The 24800-nt window shown below is 51.7% G+C and overlaps 1 protein-coding gene, 1 long non-coding RNA gene and 1 pseudogene across 7 annotated transcripts; 2 read left to right on the forward strand and 1 right to left on the reverse strand.

Annotated features, from left to right (window-relative positions):
- The first annotated feature begins 4614 nt into the window (after positions 1 to 4614).
- Positions 4615 to 6984, forward strand: LOC110258839 (disintegrin and metalloproteinase domain-containing protein 20-like). 2 transcript variants are annotated; one of them, XM_021082080.1, is made up of 3 exons: positions 4615 to 4691; positions 4895 to 5964; positions 6560 to 6984. In XM_021082080.1, exons 2-3 carry the CDS (start codon positions 5358 to 5360, stop codon positions 6697 to 6699), a joined length of 747 nt encoding a protein of 248 aa, XP_020937739.1. In that variant the 5' UTR covers positions 4615 to 4691; positions 4895 to 5357; the 3' UTR covers positions 6700 to 6984. The 2 variants fall into 2 exon arrangements, with proteins under 2 accessions (XP_020937739.1, XP_020937738.1); XM_021082079.1 differs by having other exon boundaries at positions 4621 to 5964.
- Positions 6985 to 8624: 1640 nt separating this feature from the next.
- Positions 8625 to 10658, reverse strand: LOC110258840. 4 transcript variants are annotated; one of them, XR_002341262.1, is made up of 4 exons: positions 10199 to 10658; positions 9542 to 9799; positions 8984 to 9075; positions 8625 to 8682 (listed from the first exon to the last, which is right to left on the reverse strand). It is a non-coding gene; the product is annotated as an uncharacterized LOC110258840 (long non-coding RNA). The 4 variants fall into 4 exon arrangements; XR_002341261.1 differs by having other exon boundaries at positions 8984 to 9362; XR_002341259.1 differs by having other exon boundaries at positions 8984 to 9799.
- A 6729-nt stretch (positions 10659 to 17387) lies between these two features.
- On the forward strand, positions 17388 to 22049 carry LOC110258827 (annotated as a pseudogene). Its single transcript, XR_002341254.1, has 4 exons — positions 17388 to 17548; positions 17638 to 17952; positions 18554 to 18575; positions 21925 to 22049. The product of XR_002341254.1 is annotated as an immunoglobulin heavy variable 3-23-like (transcript).
- Positions 22050 to 24800: the final 2751 nt, after the last annotated feature.

The following is a 24800-nucleotide window of genomic DNA, read 5'->3' on the forward strand; positions in this document are numbered from 1 at the left end:
TCGGGATCCAATTTCAGTCTCGTCCTTTTAAAGGGCCTGTTGGGCACACTCACGTGTACTCACATGAAGACAGATGTGTTTGGTGTCTATCTTGTTTTGCCTTTTAATGCCATACTTTCCATTTTTCCCTTTTTTTCTTTTCTTTTCCTTCTTAGGGCCACGCCTGTGGCCAGTGGAAGTTCCTGGGCTAGTGGTCGAATCTGGGCTACAGCCGCCAGCCGCCAGCACAGCCACAGTCGCACCCACTCCAAGCTGCATCTGTAGTCTACACCGCAGCTTTCAGGAACACTGAATCCTTAACCCACTGAGTGATGCCAGGGCTTGCCCCCGCATGCTCATGGGTGCTAGTCGGATTCTGAACCTGCTGAGCCACAACAGGAACTCCAGTGCTTTCCGTTTGTCACCCTCCTAAGGCAGTCTTCCACTCCCAGTCGTCCTCCTTTGCTGCTCTGCGGGTGGAGCGGTCGTCTTCACAAGGAGGGCCTCCTCAGCGTCCTCTGCGCAGCCTCCTCAGGCAGCACGCCTGGCTCTCCGCCAAACGCACCTGAGTGGGCGGGGGGCTCATCCTCTCCCCTTCCTTTCGCACTTCCCTCCATGTGACTCTCCACGATATTACGTTCTGAGTGTACTTTCTCCTAAGATTGGCTTCTTGTCCTTGGCTTGGCTTTATTGAAGTTTGAGGCTATGCTTGTGGCCACAGTGGGTTTGGGTTACGGGCTGCACGCTCGTGATAGCCGTCTTACCTCTGGTGACATGGCCTCATTCAAAATCCTGGAGACAGGGCGGTGGCTCAGCCTCCAGTGTGGGGTTTTTGATGGGCACTATGGTGTTGTGGTGTAATAGCAACTAGAACCTGAGCAATAGTAATTATATGGTGCTCCAGGCCCTCTCCCAAACCCCAGCTGGGCTGATAGAAATGGGGTGCAGAGTCTGAGCTGTGGGCGGAGGCAGAGCCCCGAGAGTCTGTGAGACGGGCTCAGGGCTGCAGTGTCCCGCAGGGAGCCTGAGCATGGCCTCTCCCATCGGGCCATCAGCTCTGTCCTGAGGCTCCGAGCAGGGCTGTGCCCAGGTCTGGAATCCAACCCCGCTGTGACGACCTCCTGTGTACATACATTTTCCCCAAAGTGTGTGGGTCGCCTCGGGGCCGTCTGTCCTCCCGGGACCGGCGGGTGCCCCCGACTCAGGAAGGCCAGGAGCAAAGCAGGAGCCACTCGGGGTCCGCCTTGCACCTGACCATCCCTGGTGCCATGGTGAGCAGTGCCGGTCCTTCTGGTTCCGGAAGGCCTGGAGCAGGTGACAGGGGCCCAGCAACCTTCCTCCCCGGCCCACATGCCCCCGGCTGAGCGTCTGCTGCTTCCAGAGCCCCCTGCAGAGGGCATTGGCGGCCGTGGACCAGGCCCTCACTTCCTGAGACATAACTCCAGGCCATGAAGCATGGCTTAGTTCACCCAACTTGAGGCCCTTGGCAGTGACCCTGAGGGAACTGGGGTGCTCTGATGGTGATCACAGGGCAGCGCCAACCTCGGCCCTGGGGTGCTCTGGTGGTGATCATGGGGGAGCACCCACCTGGGCCCTGGGGTTCACTGATGGTGATCACATGGCAGGACCCACCTGGGCCCTGGGGTGATCTGATGGTGATCACAGGGAATTGCCCACCTGGGCCAAGGAGTGCAATGGTGTTTATCATGGGGCAGTGTCCATCTGGGCCCTGGGATGCTCTGGTGTTGCTCATGGGGCGGCGCCCACCTGGGCCCTAAATTCACAAGTGGTGATCCCAGGACAGTGCCCCCCTGGGCCCTGAGTTCACTGGTGGTGATCACACAGCCATGGCCATAATCAGGCCTGGGAGTCTGGCTGGGATTGTGGTGTTTCTGTGGGGTAGATGCTGCTCTGTGTCTGTCCCAGTTCCTGACCGCTAGGGCATCAGCATGGTGCCAGCATAACTGGCTGGGTGCCCATGGGGGCAGGGGCTGGAGACTGGCCCCTTGCTGGGACCCCTCCCCTGCCAGCCCATGGGCCCAGAGAGTCCTAGTCCTGGGGGCTGCTTCTCTGCAACCTCTGCCTTGGTGGCCGTCAGTGTCCCCACCCTAGAGGCCTTGGTGATGCCAGGTCATCTTAGGGCTTTCTCCAAGATCTGCTGCATGTCTTCCTGAGTCAGTTGTGTTAACTTTTACAGCCAGAAAAAGCATGCTCACTGGTGACATCAAGGATGTACAAACACATTCTATATCTGCCAGGTCCTCCCAGCATACACCTGGCTGCAGGTAAGTGAGTTGGCTCCAAGGCACACAGCATCAGAGCTGACCAGGGGAGAACAGGCGGGGGTGGCAGGAGAGCTTCTGGAGTAGATAGAGTTCTGGCAGGAATGTAGCAGAGGCAGGTGCATGGACAGGCCGCTGGCCAGTCGCTGCCTGTGGAGCACTGCCTTGTGGACGATGGTGAAGCAAGATCAGAAGGGCCACCTCCAACTTGAAGACCTGTGCTGTGTCCTGCTCCTGGCGGAGGCAGGGGCGGGGGTAGGGGCAGGGCCTTGGCTCACAGGCACGGCACTATGGAGAGCAGTTCACAGCTTCTGGACCTTTGGGTGTGGCAGGTATTTCAGGTGCAGCAGACAAAGGATGCTCAGGGTGGAGGAAAGTGGTGGCAACAATGTGGCAGGAGCCGCTGTCTGGACACCAACCCAGCACCTGGGCGTCACCTCCTCTGGTCCTCACCACTCGTCCCAGGGGAGCCATTCCCATTCTGATGATTGATTAGTGGGCTGAGCACAGGCAGCAGTGGGCTCTGCACCAGATCACCTGCCAGCTGCCGCCTGAGCCAGGTCTCTGGGGAAGAAGGCAGGTTTGTGTTAGGAAGATGATAACGAGTGTGGGTGGACAGGGCTCGTGCTGGATGGGGAAGGGGCTCAGGCTCAGAGGGTGGGAGGCATGGAGTGGGCTTCAGGCTCAGAGGGTGGACAAAGGAGCCTCCGTCATCCTGGGACCCAGAGTGCTGGGTGTGTGGCATGGAGGACACTCCAGGACCCGTGGTTCCCCAACAATGGTGTAACTGCTGGAACAGCACCTGCCTCTGGCTGCTCCCAATGGGGCTGCTGGCCAGCTGCCCTTTAGGCTTCCTGAGGGGACCACCATGGGGGGTCTGGGGAGGTGATTGTCATGGCCCTTGGAACTGAAGACCCCACTTTTGGACTTATCAGGCTGCAGCTCTCCGGGGCCCTGGGACCTGCTTCTGTCCCCTTGGTTCTATGCTGAGCGGTGTGGCCTGTCCTGAGGCCCCAGTGCAGGGCGGGTGATCTTTATGGGGCTGCGACCAGATGAGGCCTCACTACGGACCTCCACTCACTGCTGGCTGCCCCCGGCCCAGAGCAACTACCCTCCTAGACTCCAGGCAGGGGCAGCACAGCCCCTAAGGTGCAGGCGGAGTTGGAGTAGATGAGGAAGGGCAGCGGAGCCCAGGAGGAGGTGCTGAGTCTGGGGCCGGGATCTGCAGGAATATGAACCTCTTTCTCACACCTTCTTATAAACAGGTCTCGCCTGAGCCAGGGCCCAGATTCTGGCCTGCTCTTCACGGGTGCAGCAAGACCCCTTTCAAGACCGCATGACTGTCTTGCCAGGTCAAGTCAAAGGCTATGTACGGTAAGGGCCCGAACTTCTCTGATCAAAGTGGCAGCGTCCTGGCTGCAGGAGCCTCGTTTGTTCCGCGTATGACAGAGCGAGCAGACATGGGCACCGGAACCCGGGCCCCCGAGAGCGCCCCAGGCTCCACTGTCAAATTCCCAAAGGGGGAGCGCCGTGGGGCCCGGCTCATGGTGATGCGCCCTCCGTGACCTGGTGCAGGGAGCGGAACGAGGGCTCCTCTCTGGGGACGCAGGTGGGACCTGAAGTGCTGAGGCTCAGTGCCGGAGGCTGGTGAGATCGAGGACGGGTAGGCTCATCTAGACTAGCTGGCGGGAAGGGGTGGGTGGGGTGGGGGGCACCAGGCGATAGAGTAGGAGAGAGACACATACAGCGGGAGTCCCTCAAACCTAGACTTTGGCTGAGGGCCCTAGAGCCTTGGACATTGGGAACCTCCGACCATTTTCCACGTCAGCGTGTCTGGGTCAGATTGCTTCCAGCTGTTGAGAATACAGCCAAGGCGAGAGGCTGCAGGGGGCTCCCGGGATGTACCAGAACCCATTCTTAGCCTCCACGCAGTAGTATAGGGGTACTCAGAGCCACCGACTGGCCAAAGGTGTGCCTTATTGTCTCAGCGACGTCTCCGAGGCACTGAGGCGCAAAGCTGCAACCGTCTCCACAGTCGTGTCTGGCTTGGGGGAGGTGGCCAGAGAAGCGGGGACCTGTGCCACTAGGGCACCACGGGAATTCCCAGGAACCAGCTGAGGCTGACTCGCTTTTCACAGAGCCCCTGGGATGTGCCTTATGGTCCTAGTGGGGAGGCGGTGGCCAGCGACAAGGGACTCTGAGTTTGCTTTGAGCACTAAGTGCCTCTTGTTGCAAAGAACTTATCTTGATGGGGGCAGATGCTCTCATAGCCTGGTCCCTTCTCTGTCCCCCTTGTCCTCTCACAGGTGTCTTCGAGGGGCAGGCAGCCCTGAGGACTCTTAACTGCCTGCACGTACTAGCTGTCCCGGTCCGCAGCTGGGAGGGAAAAAGAAAGGAGGAAGCCTCACCCATCAGGTGGCCGGTACTAAGGTGCAGTGCTTGGTGGGGCCTTCAGAACACACCACAACGTAACCTGGCCCGAGTTCCCCAGCTGCTTCCCCAGCTACTCACCTGTTCCCAGAGGGTCCCAGAAAGAGAGAAGGGAGAGGGAGGGGGAGAGACCCCCAGTAAGTCCCCGTGCAGGACCGAAATGTCTCGGTCCATGGGCACAGTTTGGAAAAACAATTTTCCAGACTCGTGGCGAGGGGAAGACAAAGGAGAGGTTATCGGCAGGGATGCGCTTGGTGGAGAGGGACGACCTCCTGATCTTCGGGGGGACCTGACCGCAGGGGAGTTGGTGGGCTTGTTGACCGTGTTGCAGTCACTCGGCAAGTCTTCGCTGGCCAGCAGGAGGACTCTACATGCTGCACACAGACAGGCCTCTGCTTCCCTCTCCCTTCGGGTTTCCACACTCGCGCCCCTAGACACAGCCCTGCCACCTGCCCCAGTCAGGCACCACTGAGTGCATGTCCAGGCCCCGCCTGCCTCGCCCTGTGTCTGTTACCTAATCCCCTCAGGTGACCCGCCCGGGAGTAGGTGCCCACAGCCCCAGGCTCCCTTTGTTCCCAGTCAGCATCTCCTTGGAAAGTAGTGGCCGCAGCTAGAGGCTCAGGCCTGGCTTCTCTGGGGTCCTCCTTTTGTCCGTTCTTCTTGACAATGTCCCTGAGTAGGGACACAAACCCGGCAGAAGGCCAGGTCACCCTGAAGGAAGCCCTCTGGCTGCTTGGGTTCTGGGCAGTGCTGGCCTCAGTCCAGTGCTCTCAAGGCCGCCCCTCATGGCGTTACATCTCCTCAGAGGTGGTGGTTCCCAGGAAGGAGTTACACCATGGCAAGGGCGTTCAGATGCCAGGCTGGCTCTCCTACAGCCTGCATTTTGGGGGCCAGAGGCATATTATCCACATGCGGCCCAAGAAAATCTTTTGGCCTGGACACCTGCTCGTGATGACTCAGGATGACCAAGGAGCCTTGCAGATGGACTACCCCTTCATCCCTTCCGACTGTTACTACCTCGGCTACTTGGAGGAGATTCCTTTTTCCAGGGTCACGGTGGACACATGCTATGGGGGTCTCCGAGGCTTTATAAAGTTAGATGACTTAACCTACGAAATCAACCCCATGAAGGAGTCTCAAAGGTTTGAACATGTCGTTTCTCAGATAGTAGCAGATGCCAATGCAGTGGGACCTATGTATCCACTGGGCTACAAAGAGGAAGAAGACCCCCTGTTCTCTCCAGAAGATGCCAGTGCAGCCCCCAGGATCGCTAGTAAGGCCTATTCATCTCATAGAGCAATCTGAAAGGATTTCTTCATTGTACTCGGGAAATGCATAATTCCCTAGGAAATCTGTCAAACTCTATTACCTACCTGATAGATTTAGGTAGTATAATGGACTCGATGATTCTAACTCTTGATACAAGGTACTATATTAGCAGCCTACTCGTTTATAATAACCGTGACCCAGCCAACACAGGAGATCTTGCAGAGGGAAGTGCATACTACCAGTATTATCAGAGAACTCTGTATCCAATCTTCGCCACACACATCTTTCCTGAATAGGCACGTCCAAGAGACAACCAGTATGCTTGCATATACACGGTATGCGGCAACCGTAATCTCCTACCGGTTGGTCACTTGGGCAGAAATAAAATAATCATAGGTGTCATTGCGTCTGCCCTTACTGGGAGGTCTATAGGTCTGTATTATGATGATATGAGCTGCATTTGCCAGAGAAGGTCTGTCTGCATTATGTTCTACTCCCCTTCATTAACAGACACTTTCAGTAACTGTTCCTTTTACATATCCAACAGTATATCTATCAGTGTGATGCATGTTTCAAACTGCATTTGTGTATCACAATAGAAGCCTGGCAAACGATCGTTGTGGAGATAAGAAGGTGGACCCTGGGGAGACCTGCGACTGTGGCTCCATTAAGGAGTGTTACAGCAACCCCTGCTGTACCGATGAATGTCGGCTTACACCCGGAAGTTCTTGTAGTGTAGACCTGTGCTGTTCAAACTGCAACTATTCCCACCTGGGACACTCTGCAGGCCAACCCAAAATATATGCGACCTTCCCGAGTACTGCACTGGTACAGAAAGGTTTTGTCCTGGTGATGTTTATTTGCAAGATGGAACCCCGTGCTCCGAGGAGGGCTATTGCTATCATGGAAATTGCACGGACCGCTCCATGCATTGCAAAGAGATCTTTGGCAGAAATGCTGTGAACGCTGCAAATGAGTGCTATTCTATCAACAAAAGGGGCCATCGGTATGGACACTGTAGAAAACTACCTACAGACCTACTTTATGGTTGTAGTGATGCTGATGTATTGTGTGGAAGATTGCAATGTACCAATGTCACTCACCTTCCAGTGTTGCAAGAGCATGTTGGATTTCATCAGTCTGTGATATCAAGTAAGTTGTGTTTTGGGGTGGACTTACACCGTGGGACTGAAACAAATGATGTTGGTTATGTGAGAACTGGTACCCTCTGCAGGCCTCAAGTGTTTTGTTCAAATACCTACTGCAACGGTACTTTGACTGATCTGAGGTATGACTGTATCCCTGAGAAATGCAATTATAGAGGGATTTGCAACAATAGAAGGAACTGCCACTGCCACATAGGCTGGGATCCTCCATATTGGCACAGGTAGGTATTGGAGGAAGCGTGGACAGCGGACCCCCCAAAACGAGAGGTCATTAAAACAAGCCCAAGCACCAACCATCTATTTGAGACTGCTCTTCGGTCGCCTTTATGCCTTCATAGCTGCGATGCTCTTTGGTGTGGCCACAAATGTAAAATCTATCAAGACCACCACAGTTAAGGAAGTAACAGTGAATGCTTAGATATCCTAAACCAGCCTCCTGACCCTTTTTCAACTACAGGCAATGTAGAAGGAACATGTGTGAGAAAATCAGTAATGAGATGACAAAGCTGAAGTTCACTTCCTAGAAGTCTGTGGAACGGGGCTGGGGGCTCGTACCGTGAGTGGTCAGAATTCTCACACCAGGTCTCTTTGAGAAGCTGCTTCCCGGCATGCTGAAATAAAACCTAAGAACACACGCCGGTGGCCTGTACTATTTGGTTCGCCCCTAAGAGTGAAACGGAGCCTGAGACTTTGGCCAGCAGAGGAGACCCCAGGCAGCAGCTGGGTCTTGACCCGAGTTCCCGGATCCCAGCATTAACGTTTGCCATGGGCCCTTCTAGGGGCAGGTTCATGATGTTTCTCCATGTGGGTGCTGTTCAGGCCTGGGGGCCTCCTCGTCTTCTCCATAACCTCTCCTTCTCTAAACCCAAAGTGGGTGCAGAGCAATGGAGGGCTACTCCCCACCTGCGCTGGCTGTCTCCTCCTGGGGTGGCTGTGGGCTGCGGGGATGAGAGTGATGTGGGCCCAGGTCCCGCCCGGCGTCAGCAGGGACAGTCTGGAGAACATCCTTCCCAAAGTGGGACACGGAGGGCAGGAGGTGGAAGGTGGCATTTGCTGAAACCCCATCAGAAACTTGTCAATGACCTGGGCCTTCATGGGGAGCCCCTGTGAATGCTAATCCCTCACGTCCTTCCTGCATCTCCGTTTCAGTGCACTGTCAGTGATCGTAAGCCTAGGGATGCACGGTGAATCACAGACACGTGTCCTTAGACCAGGCCTCTGGGGGAGGAACGCCAGTCTCCCTCTGTATCTAAAGAGGATTCAGTGATTTATCATTTTATAATGTGGTGTGAAATGAATGAAAGTTAAATATAGGGGTAAAAAGTAAATGTTTTAGTATAAATTCACCTTTAAGGTTATAAGGACTTTTTTCTCACATTATCATGCTCCATCAGAAGTGACTAGACATAGTTCTCAGTGCTATACAGCCGGGTCTCATTGCTTATGCGTTCCAAAGGCAGTAGTTTCCCTCCATTAACCCCAAATCCCCAGTCCATGTATGTGTGACGGGGTCACCTTGCTGTACAGTAGAAAATTGACAGAACGCTGCAAACAAGCTGTAATGGGAAAAATAAAAATCACTACAAAAATAAATAAAATTATAATGACTTTCCCCCATGCAACACTGGCACCTCCTGTAGAATTTAAAACGCAAAAATGAAATAAAATAAAAATAAAACTCCCGCCAAACCAAGGTCTTACACCTCCCACGTCATCCACAGAAAAAGCCACTTTAAGCTGGTCATGACACTTGTTTCTAGAGGTTTCCTAAATGCACACCGTTAAAGCAGTCCCGCTTCTGCACACACTGTTTTGAAACTCTGCCCTCTCGTCTCCACATACATCCTCATGTCCTACCTCTGAAACGCCTTCTAGTTTCCAAAGTTCAGTCTGCATTGAAGATACTCTGGTCCACTGCTGTGTCACTCCTAGGGTATTCTGCTGCTCAACTGGTGAACATGAAGGGACACTTAAACGAGACTTCGGATCACAGAAATACCCACTCACTTCCATGTACTTGGATGCTAGTGGGTTTGCTGGTGCACCGCATTAGGTAACAGTCACAGGGGGAGGCAGGCAGGGCCTGGACATTCACCCAGCAGGAACTGCCCTGGGGGAGGTGGCAGGGCTGTGTCTAGGGTGCTGACACTGACTCCCGAAGGGAGAGGGAAGCAGAGGCCTGTCTCTGTTCAACGCGTTCACTCTTTCTCCCAGTGACTGGAGACTCCGTGTGTGCCTGTAACACGATCAGCAACCCTATCGATTCTATCACCCAGGGACTTCTGGGTCACGTCCCACAGACTGCTATTTTCCTCGTTACGAGCACCCCTTCTCCCTTCTTCTTTGGTGGCTGGGGCTAGACCCTGTCCATTTTGCTTCTTATAGGTGCTGAGAAAGAAATGTTTTAAGTCTTACCAGTATATGTGTCTTGAGGTGGCTAGCAGGAAACTCATTTGCAAACTTTGGTCTTTTGGGTTTTTGTCTTGAAGCTTTGTTGGGCTTACTGAGTAAAACATTCCCCACTGTCCCAGGTGATGGTTACACTCTATTCGTTCTCAACCAACGAGAGGAGAAAAGCTTCCTGAGTGGGAGCCCCAGGGCTGTTTCCCCTACTCTGTCTGCGTGGTCCTCTCCCAGGAGCTGATAGTTTCCGCCTGCGCCTGTGCGGATCTCCTGCTGGTGCACAATGGGAGAGAATAATTATTGCACGTTTTTAATGCAAACTTATGGTTGTCCATAGAGAGGACAGAAAATCAGTGACTGGGTCATGACTGAAAGCCAAATTTCTATTTCCACCATTATGGGAAAATATGTACTCACTCTATTTCAACATAATGTGACCACGGATACATTTTGTGGGTTGGACCCTTTTCTCTTTGCCTCCTTGGAATAGGTGAGGGACTTCCAGTTCCCCACAAGGAGACAGAACTCAAAGCCTCTGGTCATGACAACAATTGTCAGGCCCTTGTCATGGCCCCACCCGTCTCACAGTAATGCCCCCTCGCCACCTCGAGCAACCCCTCCTGCTCCTTCTTACCCGCTGCGTAGAAAGGTATGTGGCCCACTCCTCACCTCTCCCCTATGGGGGCTTTGATAAGCCCCCAACCATGTAGCAAGTGTAGCATCAGACACTTCTTTCCCCAAACTATCAGCAGGTCAGCAGGTGCATCTTAAGACCTCTTCTCTCCATGGGCGATAACGACAGACATGACCATGCACTTGGGCTCCGTGATGATGAGGAGGTCGTCCCTCTGCACCAAGCGCATCTCTGCACCTTAGTACCGGCCACCTGATGGGTGAGGCTTCCTCCTTTCTTTTTCCCTCCCAGCTGCGGACCGGGACAGCTAGTACCGTGCAGGCAGTTAAGAGTCCTCAGGGCTGCCTGCCCCTCGAAGACACCTGTGAGAGGACAAGGGGGACAGAGAAGGGACCAGGCTATGAGAGCATCTGCCCCCATCAAGATAAGTTCTTTGCAACAAGAGGCACTTAGTGCTCAAAGCAAACTCAGAGTCCCTTGTCGCTGGCCACCGCCTCCCCACTAGGACCATAAGGCACATCCCAGGGGCTCTGTGAAAAGCGAGTCAGCCTCAGCTGGTTCCTGGGAATTCCCGTGGTGCCCTAGTGGCACAGGTCCCCGCTTCTCTGGCCACCTCCCCCAAGCCAGACACGACTGTGGAGACGGTTGCAGCTTTGCGCCTCAGTGCCTCGGAGACGTCGCTGAGACAATAAGGCACACCTTTGGCCAGTTGGTGGCTCTGAGTACCCCTATACTACTGCGTGGAGGCTAAGAATGGGTTCTGGTACATCCCGGGAGCCCCCTGCAGCCTCTCGCCTTGGCTGTATTCTCAACAGCTGGAAGCAATCTGACCCAGACACGCTGACGTGGAAAATGGTCGGAGGTTCCCAATGTCCAAGGCTCTAGGGCCCTCAGCCAAAGTCTAGGTTTGAGGGACTCCCGCTGTATGTGTCTCTCTCCTACTCTATCGCCTGGTGCCCCCCACCCCACCCACCCCTTCCCGCCAGCTAGTCTAGATGAGCCTACCCGTCCTCGATCTCACCAGCCTCCGGCACTGAGCCTCAGCACTTCAGGTCCCACCTGCGTCCCCAGAGAGGAGCCCTCGTTCCGCTCCCTGCACCAGGTCACGGAGGGCGCATCACCATGAGCCGGGCCCCACGGCGCTCCCCCTTTGGGAATTTGACAGTGGAGCCTGGGGCGCTCTCGGGGGCCCGGGTTCCGGTGCCCATGTCTGCTCGCTCTGTCATACGCGGAACAAACGAGGCTCCTGCAGCCAGGACGCTGCCACTTTGATCAGAGAAGTTCGGGCCCTTACCGTACATAGCCTTTGACTTGACCTGGCAAGACAGTCATGCGGTCTTGAAAGGGGTCTTGCTGCACCCGTGAAGAGCAGGCCAGAATCTGGGCCCTGGCTCAGGCGAGACCTGTTTATAAGAAGGTGTGAGAAAGAGGTTCATATTCCTGCAGATCCCGGCCCCAGACTCAGCACCTCCTCCTGGGCTCCGCTGCCCTTCCTCATCTACTCCAACTCCGCCTGCACCTTAGGGGCTGTGCTGCCCCTGCCTGGAGTCTAGGAGGGTAGTTGCTCTGGGCCGGGGGCAGCCAGCAGTGAGTGGAGGTCCGTAGTGAGGCCTCATCTGGTCGCAGCCCCATAAAGATCACCCGCCCTGCACTGGGGCCTCAGGACAGGCCACACCGCTCAGCATAGAACCAAGGGGACAGAAGCAGGTCCCAGGGCCCCGGAGAGCTGCAGCCTGATAAGTCCAAAAGTGGGGTCTTCAGTTCCAAGGGCCATGACAATCACCTCCCCAGACCCCCCATGGTGGTCCCCTCAGGAAGCCTAAAGGGCAGCTGGCCAGCAGCCCCATTGGGAGCAGCCAGAGGCAGGTGCTGTTCCAGCAGTTACACCATTGTTGGGGAACCACGGGTCCTGGAGTGTCCTCCATGCCACACACCCAGCACTCTGGGTCCCAGGATGACGGAGGCTCCTTTGTCCACCCTCTGAGCCTGAAGCCCACTCCATGCCTCCCACCCTCTGAGCCTGAGCCCCTTCCCCATCCAGCACGAGCCCTGTCCACCCACACTCGTTATCATCTTCCTAACACAAACCTGCCTTCTTCCCCAGAGACCTGGCTCAGGCGGCAGCTGGCAGGTGATCTGGTGCAGAGCCCACTGCTGCCTGTGCTCAGCCCACTAATCAATCATCAGAATGGGAATGGCTCCCCTGGGACGAGTGGTGAGGACCAGAGGAGGTGACGCCCAGGTGCTGGGTTGGTGTCCAGACAGCGGCTCCTGCCACATTGTTGCCACCACTTTCCTCCACCCTGAGCATCCTTTGTCTGCTGCACCTGAAATACCTGCCACACCCAAAGGTCCAGAAGCTGTGAACTGCTCTCCATAGTGCCGTGCCTGTGAGCCAAGGCCCTGCCCCTACCCCCGCCCCTGCCTCCGCCAGGAGCAGGACACAGCACAGGTCTTCAAGTTGGAGGTGGCCCTTCTGATCTTGCTTCACCATCGTCCACAAGGCAGTGCTCCACAGGCAGCGACTGGCCAGCAGCCTGTCCATGCACCTGCCTCTGCTACATTCCTGCCAGAACTCTATCTACTCCAGAGGCTCTCCTGCCACCCCCGCCTGTTCTCCCCTGGTCAGCTCTGATGCTGTGTGCCTTGGAGCCAACTCACTTACCTGCAGCCAGGTGTATGCTGGGAGGACCTGGCAGATATAGAATGTGTTTGTACATCCTTGATGTCACCAGTGAGCATGCTTTTTCTGGCTGTAAAAGTTAACACAACTGACTCAGGAAGACATGCAGCAGATCTTGGAGAAAGCCCTAAGATGACCTGGCATCACCAAGGCCTCTAGGGTGGGGACACTGACGGCCACCAAGGCAGAGGTTGCAGAGAAGCAGCCCCCAGGACTAGGACTCTCTGGGCCCAAGGGCTGGCAGGGGAGGGGTCCCAGCAAGGGGCCAGTCTCCAGCCCCTGCCCCCATGGGCACCCAGCCAGTTATGCTGGCACCATGCTGATGCCCTAGCGGTCAGGAACTGGGACAGACACAGAGCAGCATCTACCCCACAGAAACACCACAATCCCAGCCAGACTCCCAGGCCTGATTATGGCCATGGCTGTGTGATCACCACCAGTGAACTCAGGGCCCAGGGGGGCACTGTCCTGGGATCACCACTTGTGAATTTAGGGCCCAGGTGGGCGCCGCCCCATGAGCAACACCAGAGCATCCCAGGGCCCAGATGGACACTGCCCCATGATAAACACCATTGCACTCCTTGGCCCAGGTGGGCAATTCCCTGTGATCACCATCAGATCACCCCAGGGCCCAGGTGGGTCCTGCCATGTGATCACCATCAGTGAACCCCAGGGCCCAGGTGGGTGCTCCCCCATGATCACCACCAGAGCACCCCAGGGCCGAGGTTGGCGCTGCCCTGTGATCACCATCAGAGCACCCCAGTTCCCTCAGGGTCACTGCCAAGGGCCTCAAGTTGGGTGAACTAAGCCATGCTTCATGGCCTGGAGTTATGTCTCAGGAAGTGAGGGCCTGGTCCACGGCCACCAATGCCCTCTGCAGGGGCTCTGCAAGCAGCAGACGCTCAGCCGGGGGCATGTGGGCCGGGGAGGAAGGTTGCTGGGCCCCTGTCACCTGCTCCAGGCCTTCCGGAACCAGAAGGACCGGCACTGCTCACCATGGCACCAGGGATGGTCAGGTGCAAGGCGGACCCCGAGTGGCTCCTGCTTTGCTCCTGGCCTTCCTGAGTCGGGGGCACCCGCCGGTCCCGGGAGGACAGACGGCCCCGAGGCGACCCACACACTTTGGGGAAAATGTATGTACACAGGAGGTCGTCACAGCGGGGTTGGATTCCAGACCTGGGCACAGCCCTGCTCGGAGCCTCAGGACAGAGCTGATGGCCCGATGGGAGAGGCCATGCTCAGGCTCCCTGCGGGACACTGCAGCCCTGAGCCCGTCTCACAGACTCTCGGGGCTCTGCCTCCGCCCACAGCTCAGACTCTGCACCCCATTTCTATCAGCCCAGCTGGGGTTTGGGAGAGGGCCTGGAGCACCATATAATTACTATTGCTCAGGTTCTAGTTGCTATTACACCACAACACCATAGTGCCCATCAAAAACCCCACACTGGAGGCTGAGCCACCGCCCTGTCTCCAGGATTTTGAATGAGGCCATGTCACCAGAGGTAAGACGGCTATCACGAGCGTGCAGCCCGTAACCCAAACCCACTGTGGCCACAAGCATAGCCTCAAACTTCAATAAAGCCAAGCCAAGGACAAGAAGCCAATCTTAGGAGAAAGCACACTCAGAACGTAATATCGTGGAGAGTCACATGGAGGGAAGTGCGAAAGGAAGGGGAGAGGATGAGCCCCCCGCCCACTCAGGTGCGTTTGGCGGAGAGCCAGGCGTGCTGCCTGAGGAGGCTGCGCAGAGGACGCTGAGGAGGCCCTCCTTGTGAAGACGACCGCTCCACCCGCAGAGCAGCAAAGGAGGACGACTGGGAGTGGAAGACTGCCTTAGGAGGGTGACAAACGGAAAGCACTGGAGTTCCTGTTGTGGCTCAGCAGGTTCAGAATCCGACTAGCACCCATGAGCATGCGGGGGCAAGCCCTGGCATCACTCAGTGGGTTAAGGATTCAGTGTTCCTGAAAGCTGCAGTGTAGACTACAGATGCAGCTTGGAGTGGGTGCGACTGTGGCTGTGCTGGCGGCTGGCGGCTGTAGCCCAGATTCGACCACTAGCCCAGGAACTTCCACTGGCCACAGGCATGGCCCTAAGAAGGAAAAGAAAAGAAAAAAAGGGAAAAATGGAAAGTATGGCATTAAAAGGCAAAACAAGATAGACACCAAACACATCTGTCTTCATGTGAGTACACGTGAGTGTGCCCAACAGGCCCTTTAAAAGGACGAGACTGAAATTGGATCCTGAAACAAAACCCAACTCTGAGAGCCCTGAGCAATGTGCATAAAAGGAGAAAAGTCAAAAGACTTGGGTAAGGAAACGCCAGGCGTGTCCGGCTGTTTTCTGTGTGACGCACTGTGGAGCTCTGTGTCCTGGGCAGGTGACTGTCCTGGGATCAGCTCCTGTTCCCTCAGAGGAGGAAGGCTGGGGCATGGCCCGTCACCTCCTGCTTGAATCCTGCAGCCTCTGGAAGCAGGGCACTGTTGTCCGTATTTTTACAGACAGGGAACTCGAGGCTCGGAGCATCTGTGCGGCCTTTCCAAAGGGACCTGGTCGTGTCTGCAGCTTGATGTGCCGACCACACAGTCACTGACCCACCAAGACTACCCACATGCGGCAAGTTGCTATTCTGCTGGTGACACTGCCAATCAAATTCAGCAATACATTAATAGGATCATACACTATGATCAAGGGGGATTTATCACAGGGATGCAAGGATTCCTCAATATCCACAAATCATTCAGGGTGATATACCACAGGAACAAACTGAAGAATAAAAACCACATGATCCTTTCAACAGAGGCATAGAAAGCTCTTGACAAAATCCAACCCCCATCTGATAGAAAGTGGGAATGGAGGGACCCTACCTCAACATAAAAAAAGCCATATATGACAAACCCACAGCTACCATCGTTCTCAATGGTGAAAAGCTGAAAAAATTCCCGCTAAGATAAGGAAAGAGGCAAGGATGTCCACCCACGCTGTGTCTATTCAATGTAGTTTTGGAGTCCCAGAAATTTCAATCAGAAAAGGAAAAGAAATATAATGATTCCAAACTGGAAAGGAAGAAGGAGAACTATCAGTGTTTGCAGATGACATGCGACTCTGCAGAGAAAATCCTCAAGACACTGCCAGAAACCTGGGCTGCTTTGCTGTGCGGCGGATGTTCGCATAGTGTACATCAACTGGACCTTAATAAAAAAGAGAGGCTGCTTCCAAACCTTTAACTGAGAAACCAGTTCCATTTTCACAAAAATGGTCAGGAAATTGGCACAACATTGCCAATTAAATACACTTTGATAAAAATTAAGTGGATAAATAACATGGTCATCATCTCATTTGTGCCGTATTTTAGATTCAGTTATATGTGACATCAGAATGCCTGTATCTACAAAACTGAAACACTTTCTCAGACACCGACAACAGATGTGTGGTCGCAAGGTGGGGGGAGAGGGAAGGACTGGGACTTTGGGTTTAACAGACGCAAACTCTTACATTTAGAAAGGATGAGGGGTGAGGTCCTACTGTACGCTGCCAGGAACTCTACACAGTAGCTTGGTACAAAACACGCTGGACGAGAGTAAGAGGAAACGATGCACATGTGTAGGTATTACTGCGTCACCTTCCTATACAGCAAAAGTTGGCACAACATTGTAAATCAACTCTACATTATTTACAAAACAATAAAACTTAAAATACTCAGGAGGTATAAATAGACATGTCTCCACATCAGAATGAAAGAAGGCCAAAATGCTCATGAAAAGACTCCCAACATCTCTAATCATTAGGGAAATGCGAACCAAAACAACCACAAGGTATCACCTCACACCAGTCAGAATGGCCATTATAAAATCTACAAAAAATAAATGCTGGAGAAGGTGTGGATAAAAGGGCACCCTCCTCCACCAGTGGTGGGACTGTAAGATAATGCAACCAGTATAGAGAATAGGAGGGAGGCTACTTAAAAATGAAATAGAGAACGGCCATATAATCCAGATATCACAATCCTGGCCATCCAATCAGAGAAACCATAATCCAAAAATGCATATGTTAGAGATACATGAAACCACTTCCCATGAACCCTGATGCTATATCCCTAGGTAAGCACCACAACAGAACAAGGTCATCATGTTCTTACGACAGAGGGGTTTCTGCCCACCCCTCCAGGCGAGGCCACTCTGTCCAGCAGTTGCTTCAGGGGACAGGTGGGTCCAGCAGGAGGAGCACAAGTGCAGACACGAGGAGGGACTCCCAGCACGTGTGTGTCCTTGGAGACGCCACAGAACGCTACGCCCCTGGGTGAGTTTCTTTCCTGAATGTGGGGAAAACAATGACTTCTCTGTCAGCGCTTTGTGTGCCACGGTAGAAATCAGAATGGCCCACGAGTGACAGGTGTCTACCGTGACGAAACTGATGCAATGAAGAGACATCTTCGTAAAGGCCATCCAACCGACCAGCATCAGGACCCTCATGCCTGCCTTGGGCACCTGCCACTTTGAGGCCATGCGATGCCATAACCGCTTATATACTAGGAGGCCATGCAAATGGGTTCCTCCCTCAGCAGATAAAACCAGCCCTGCCATCACCCTGCAGCTCTGGCAAGGAGCCCAGCCCCAGGATCCCGTTCTGTGATCCGGAAAGAACACAGACCACCCGCCATGGAGTTTCGGCTGAACTGGGTGGTCTTGTTTGCTCTCTTACAAGGTAAATCCTGGGGGAGGAAAAAAGAGGATTTGAGGGCAGCTCAGTGTGCGTGTGACAGTTTTCTGACCAGGATGTCTTTGTGTTTGCAGGTGTCCAGGGTGAGGAGAAGCTGGTGGAGTCTGGAGGAGGCCTGGTGCAGCCTGGGGGGTCTCTGAGACTCTCCTGTGTCGGCTCTGGATTCACCTTCAGTAGTTATGCAGTGAGCTGGGTCCGCCAGGCTCCAGGGAAGGGGCTGGAGTGGCTGGCATGTATTTATAGTAGTGGTAGTAGCACCTACTACGCAGACTCTGTGAAGGGCCGATTCACCATCTCCAAAGACAACTCCCAGAACAACAACGGCCTATCTGCAAATGAACAGCCTGAGAACCGAAGACACGGCCCGGTATTACTGTGCAAGAGGCACAGTGAGGGGAAGGCAGTCTGAGCCCAGACAAAAACCTCCCTGCAGGGACACAAGGTCTGGGCTGCAGGGGGCGCTCAAGACCCACAATCACTATGTGTGTGTTTCATGCCCAGGAGCAGGTGCAGAGGGAGTTGGAAGGCTGGTTTCCTGCCAGGGTCTGGGGCTGCCTCTCCATGTAGCATCTCCCTGGGGATCCTCTTTGGACACAGGATTCTGTGCTTACACTACAGGCTCTGCAACACAAAGGCCCTCTGAGACAGGAAGAAAATTTAGTGTCATGCACAGTAGACATAGAGTAATTTACGATTTCAATTCCTGATTGTTCTCGTCCAAATATTGAAAAAAATCAAGCAGGTTCAGACATACCACACTGGCTTTAAGCAGAGGGAATCATAGACTTGCTTCCTCCTTTGGAATCTCAGTCCTTGCTTGCTGTTAGGTTGGCAGACACTGCCAAGGTCGTGGCTCCTTGCTTTCCTGTAATTCTGATGCATGCAGAGCCTAAAAGCAGGGTATCACACCAGGACCCTCACGGGCCCCCAGGAAGGATGCCAGGTAGAGAGGACGTGGGTGGACTGTCCTTTCTGGGCTCTTGCTTCCAGGTCCAATACACTCTCCATCGACGTAGGTGAAGCCTGCATCCTGTTCTGCTCTGTGGGTGACATGGTGACAAATAGGCACCCTGAAATTTATCTCAATCAACACGTAGATAATTGGTAGGGAACCATTACACTCAGGCAGATGATAACATGCGGATTTTCTGCAAGTGATGTAAACCAATGGGCAGGATCCCGTCTTCACCCCACAGTCCATATGACTCAGCAATGCCACTCTTGGGCATATATCTGGAGGACAAAACTTTCCTTTAAAATGACACTTACACCCTCATGTTCGTTGCAGCACTATTCACAATAGCCAAGACATGAAAACAACCCAAATGTCCATTGACAGATGATTGGATTAGGAAGATGTGGTATATATACACAATGGAACACTACTAAGCCATAAAAAGAACACAATAATGCCATTTGCAGCAACATGGATGGAACAAGAGACTCATCCTGTGTGAAGTAAGTCAGAAAGAGAAAGGCAAGTACCATATGATATCACTTATATCTGGAACCCAATATATGACACAAATGAACCTTTCCACAGAAAAGAAAATCATGGACTTGGAGAATGGACTTGTGGTTGCCAAGGGGGAGGGGGAGGGAGTGGGATGAATGGGGAGCTTGGGGTTAAGAGATGCAGACTATTGCCTTTGGAATGGATAAGCAATGAGATCCTGCTGTGTAGCACTGGGAACTCTGTCTAGTCACTTATGATGGAGCATGAGAATGTGAGAAAAAAGAACCTATACACATGTTGGAGAATTAAAATGACCCTGGCTCAGATCGTCAGTGTCAGAAAGTGAGACACATGAACATGGGGAAATCTCGACAAGTCTCTTTACTTCTGTAGAAGGGTGTGGATACTCAAAAAGCACATGCAAATGAGAAAAGACTCTTCCTTTTTATCCCTAATGCAGGTGGTATACCTGTCCCCTTCCCATTGTTCAGGTCAGGGCACACATTCTTCTTGGTTGGCTAATTTGAAACAAATTGTTACTGGAAGAAGAGGGAAAGAGGGGGGTGGAAGAGGGTGTCTCAGATAAAGCAGGAACAAAGCAGAGTAACTAAGACTTCCTTTGATAGAAAAGACATATGTTAATTCTCACACACATATGTGTAACTGGGTCACCATGCTGTACAGTAGGAAATTGACAGAACACTGTAAACCAGCTATAATGGAAAAAAAATCATTATATTTAAAAAAATAAAATTTAAAAATTAAAAAAAAATAAAATATGATGCAAATGAACTTATTTTCAAACTGAAACAGACTCACAGACACAGAAAATATATTTATAGTTACCAAAGGGGAAAAGGTGTTGGCTGATGGATAGATTAGGAGTGTGGGATTAGCAAATACAATTAATACAGATAAAATTGACCAAAACAAGTTCCTGCTGTGTAGCACAGGGAACAGTAGTCCACACCCTATGATAAACATACCAGAAAATACGTGAAAAGCAAATGTATACATGTGTTAGGGTCACTTCACTCCATCCCAGACTCTCACACAACATAGAGAATCAATTATACACCAAGGGAAACATTATTTAAATGTTGCTCTAGAATGCTGCCTCCCTCCACATGGCCCCCCACCCCAAGTCCTAGAAAGGGGTGAATGCTGAAAGAGCCAGTCAGGGTCAGAGTTGGCTGTACTGTCTGGCAGAAGTTTGGCTAATTCCTGAGCCTCAATCTGGCAACCCTGGATTCTCTCATTGCAGCCTCTGCGGGTTTCTCTGTGCTGGGAGAAGAGGCAGACCCAATGTGCATGCACTTTGCAGTCTCTCAATTCTGTTTTCTCTGTTCTGCTACTCAAAGCAAGTCAAACAGGGTCCTACCATATACCACACGGAGGTCAACTCAAAGTTCTGCAATACCCTATATGGGGAAAAAGAATGAGCATATGTATACCCACAAAGGATTCACTTTGCTGTAGATGTGTAGCTAACAAAACAATGCAAATAAACTAAAGTAGAATATACATTTTTTTAAAAAAACAGCAAGTCATGCACCCAGGCAGAGGGTCCCTGTAGGGCACTGCCCATGTGCTAGATCCAGGAAGAAGGATGAACTTGGGGCCCAACACTGCAAACCTCAGGCAGTGTGTGTGTGCGTGTGTGGTTGGAATAGTAGATATGCAGCAGGCGCTGATCCCCTTGGTTTCTATGTGCATCTGTTCTCCTAGATGATGATAAACCAGAGAAGCCTGAGGGAGATAAGAGGTCCCACAGCTCCCAAGAGTCTCTGGCTCAATCGAGTGTCGACTGAATCAGTGCACCTGCAGCTTCAGGGAAGCGGCTTTAGGAGGGTCCAGGAATTCTTGTTTGGTGTCTCCATTCAGATGATGGGGTATTACGCCAACTCCATATTTCAGGATATGATGTTAAAATATTACAGTGTCGCTAAAGGCACATTCTGAAGGCAGGACACAGCCCACGATCTTGAGCTAAATACTGAGATGTAGTGCCCTGTGAATCCACAGAGGGACCTCCGTGGCAGGGCAGGATCGGGTCTTCAGGGGAAACTCAGGACCCACCTGCACAGGGATGCAGACCAAGGAAAAGGTGCAGTGGGGGTGGGGAGGCATTTCCTCTGAAGTCCTGGGATTTCCATTTCCTGAAGATAATCTAAAATAAGCCTTGGACAGGACTACTGATGTGAGTGCAAATATCCAGTTCTATCAGATGCATTTACCTGACCACAGAAGGCAATAAAACTGCATTCAAAGAGCAAAATTCTAGGGCTTCTGAATATCTAAAATAGCAAAACTAAAGAACAGGAATTTATTCATTCAGAACATGCAAAAATTGGGGGGAAAAGGCCAGGAATAGGACATTTATAAGGCACTTAAATAATAGGGCATTTATCAAAGCCCAGAACAGGTTCTGGTGTCTCTGATTCAATGTGGGTTCACAAGGAGAACCTTGTTCTGAGGGAGCTTGTCCATCAGTAGGAAGAGCTCTGTCTGCACAGGGTTTGGGGGCCATTTCAGAGGAAGCCTCTTTCTCAAACAAGTGTTAGTATGTTGTCCTGCAGCCTCCCACTGGAGCATGGTTCACAGGCCATCAATTTCCTTGTGTAAGATGGTCCATTCATTGAGGATAAAATTTTCAACCTCATGAATATGCAAATAAGAAGAGGTGCCCTAGGTTAAACATGAATATTCTGAGCTCTGAGAACAACACCCACAATCTCGTCCACATAAATCCCGAGAGCAGAGGCTCACCATGGACTAGAGCTGGAGAACACTCTTTCTGACGGCTGTGACTACAGGAAAGGGGCTCCCTCAAATCCTGGTTGAGAAGGTTAGGGTTAGGGTTAGGGTTAGGGACATTTCTTCCACTTCTGTCTCTTATGCATAGGCGCCCAGGCCCAGGTCCAGCTGGTACAGCCTGGGGCTGAGCTGAGGAAGCCTGGGGCATCAGTGAAGCTCTCCTGCAAGGCGCCTGGTTACTCCTTCACCAGCTACTATGTGCACTGGGTGTGATAGGCCATGGACAAAGGCTTGAGTGGATGGAGTGGAAAAACCCTAGCAATGGACCCAGATTACACCCAGAAGTTTAAGGGCAGAGTCACCTTGACCGTGGATATGTCCATTGGCACAGCCTACAAGGAGCTGAGCAGCCTGTGGTCTGAGGACATGGCTGTGTATTATTGTTCAAGAGACACTGTGTGAACACCCACATCCTGAGTCAGAAACCCTCAGGGGCAGGGCTCTGTGCTGGGCAAGAAGATGCAGGCATGACTAGGTTAAAAGTTTCTTTAGAAAATGGGGTTGTAAACATGTGTTCACTCTTGTATGAGGGATCTTCTGTCCAATAAACACCCTGTAAGCAAAGTTTAGGGAGTGAGGAGAAGCTCCAGGGAGCAGTACAGATACAAATGTTCCAGGAGTCTTTTCTGTGGACCTAAGAGTTTAAGGGATCTGAGGACCTACCTTAGAGCTCAGCTGCTCTGCCCAGCAGAAGCCAGGTTACTTCCACAGAGAAGCATTACGATGTCTTGCAAGTGGTTTGGCCATTCTGCATCCCCACTACCACCCAGCACTCCTGCTGCTCCACATCCTCTCCTGTACTTGCACATCTGGGTTCTAGGTCCTGCCATGTTAGGGAGTGTGCAGGGCACCCCAAGGTTGTTTCCACTTGTGACATGGTGTGGAGGGTCCCTTCCAGGGCTCATCTGTCTGTCCATCCTTTTTGGTGAGGTTCAGAACTTTGGTGCGTTTTTCACCTGGGTTGCCTACATTCTTTTGTTCACTTATGAGTGTCCATATGCATTCACCCCACAAGTCCTTGCCAGATATGCAACCTGAAAATATGGCTTTCCAGTCTGTGGCTTGTCTTCAGATTCCCTTAACAGTGCCTTTCACAGAGCAAATGTTTTTAACTGTGGCGCTTTCTAATTTATATATTTTTTTCATGGGTCAGGTTTTTGGTGTTATGTCTAACAACTAGTTGACAAACTTAAGGACACTTGAAAGTTCTCCAAAGCTTCTAAGTGAAGGCTGCCCTTAAGGGATTGGGTTGAACATCCTTAACTTTGACATGGGAGATTGTGGAATATGAAATTCGATGGAATTTCCCCTGTGGGAGGTTGGTTTCCTCTCCCACATCTTGTATTTCTTCAATCATTTATTGATATCATTATGGACTTCTGGATGTTTTATTTGGTGCTTTGTATTAAAATTCCATACTAAATTTTAATCCTGTTCTTGTATTCAAATTATTCCAGCTCTGGCTGGGGAGTGGGGAGTCGGCATGCTGGCTTTGACCCCTATAAGTTTTCAAAATTCCTCTGTGGTTTTGTATTTGGGAAGATTATTTAGGCTGTGGAACTGTATGAAAGATGCTGCACTTTGTATTCATACCCATTCTCCCAGCCCTGAATTAACCATTCTGTAAGTATACTGCTGTTTCCTTTCATTGTGACGTGTTATCAGAAAGGAGGAGTTTGGTGCTGGGTGTGCTCAGGCTGCTGGGGGGTCACTAATTCTATGACTACTGGGCTGGCTGACCAAGTAAGTATGTGTGAGTGTGTGTCCTGTGCCAGGTGCACAGGAATCTATGAGTCTTTCTGAATCGGTCTTCTCTACCTATACTGAGCTAAACCTGAGAACACAGTCGTGTGTACAACCTCAGTCCAAAGCTCCAGGATCTCTCCAGCCTCTCTCCCCACGTCTGGAACCTCCCACCCAACACTGAGAAACCCAGCTCCCATCACATGCCAGCTCATACCAAGGGTTTGGTCCTGGTATGTGCACGTGGTGGTTCATAATGATCAGCATGTGTTGGCACGGACACGCTGTGGTCAGCTCAGAGGCTCAAGCCCAAAGGCCTGCTTTGCCCTCACCCTTGTAGGCTCCAGACTTCCCGAAAATTACTTGGGCAGCCTCTTGTTGATCCCACCAACTTCAGTGAACTGTTTCAAAGTCTGTCATGTCAGTAGATATTTTTCTTTTCTTTTTTTCATTATTTAGAGGAACTTTATTAATTTCTGTAATCAAACCCATGTAGATAAGACCTCACATATTTAATACAGTGTGTTACCCCTGTACAAATGGAAAAAATTATGTTTAACGTTTCTAGATCAATATGGCTGATAATTTCTGTACAATGCCAACCCAACACGGTACAACTGAGATACTTTTTCCAAAGTTGACAGCACAGCTAAAGTTTCCAAAATATGTATTTATATAAAAAGACCAATAGCAATATGTTAAGCATCAATAGCAGCAATAGCTTTTCCAGGTTCTGCAGTCATCTGAACAAAATTATAGAGACAACCAGCACACTCCATTAAAAAAAAAAAAAAGAAAAAAAGGTAAAAAACAAACCCCAGAAAACAACAACATTTTGTTACTGTTATGGTACCTGGCAGCATTTTTTTTTATTAGCTTCTCAATCATCACCTGGAAAGAAAACATTCTAGAATAACGTCATTAAAAACAGCTCCGAAAAAGCACAGTCACGACTACATATCATAAAGCAGGTACAAGATATTTTACATCCACAGAGGTATGATGCAGTACTGTCCTACGTCTGTAATACTAGAGGATATAATTAAAATGGCGTTATTGGAGACTTGATTCTACTCTTCCAGCAGAGGGCCCAAAGGATGGTTATGACACAGCTCTGGTACAGAAATGCACCTTCTTAGATAGAATTTCCTTTCTTTAGTGGCACAGCTCTAGGTACTCACTGCTCTTCATGAACATCAGTTAAAAACCGTTTTAAAAATA

This window comes from Sus scrofa, unplaced genomic scaffold (assembly GCF_000003025.6).
Source record: "Sus scrofa isolate TJ Tabasco breed Duroc unplaced genomic scaffold, Sscrofa11.1 Contig47, whole genome shotgun sequence".
NCBI classification, from domain to species: Eukaryota; Metazoa; Chordata; class Mammalia; order Artiodactyla; family Suidae; genus Sus; species Sus scrofa.

Bases quoted from the DNA above. Each gene is read 5' to 3' on its own strand.
- LOC110258839 (XM_021082080.1), top strand. From the start codon at position 5,358: ATGTCCCTGAGTAGGGACACAAACCCGGCAGAAGGCCAGGTCACCCTG. The intron at 5,965-6,559 runs GTAAGGCCTATT...GTATCACAATAG, and splicing joins TGCAGCCCCCAGGATCGCTA to AAGCCTGGCAAACGATCGTT.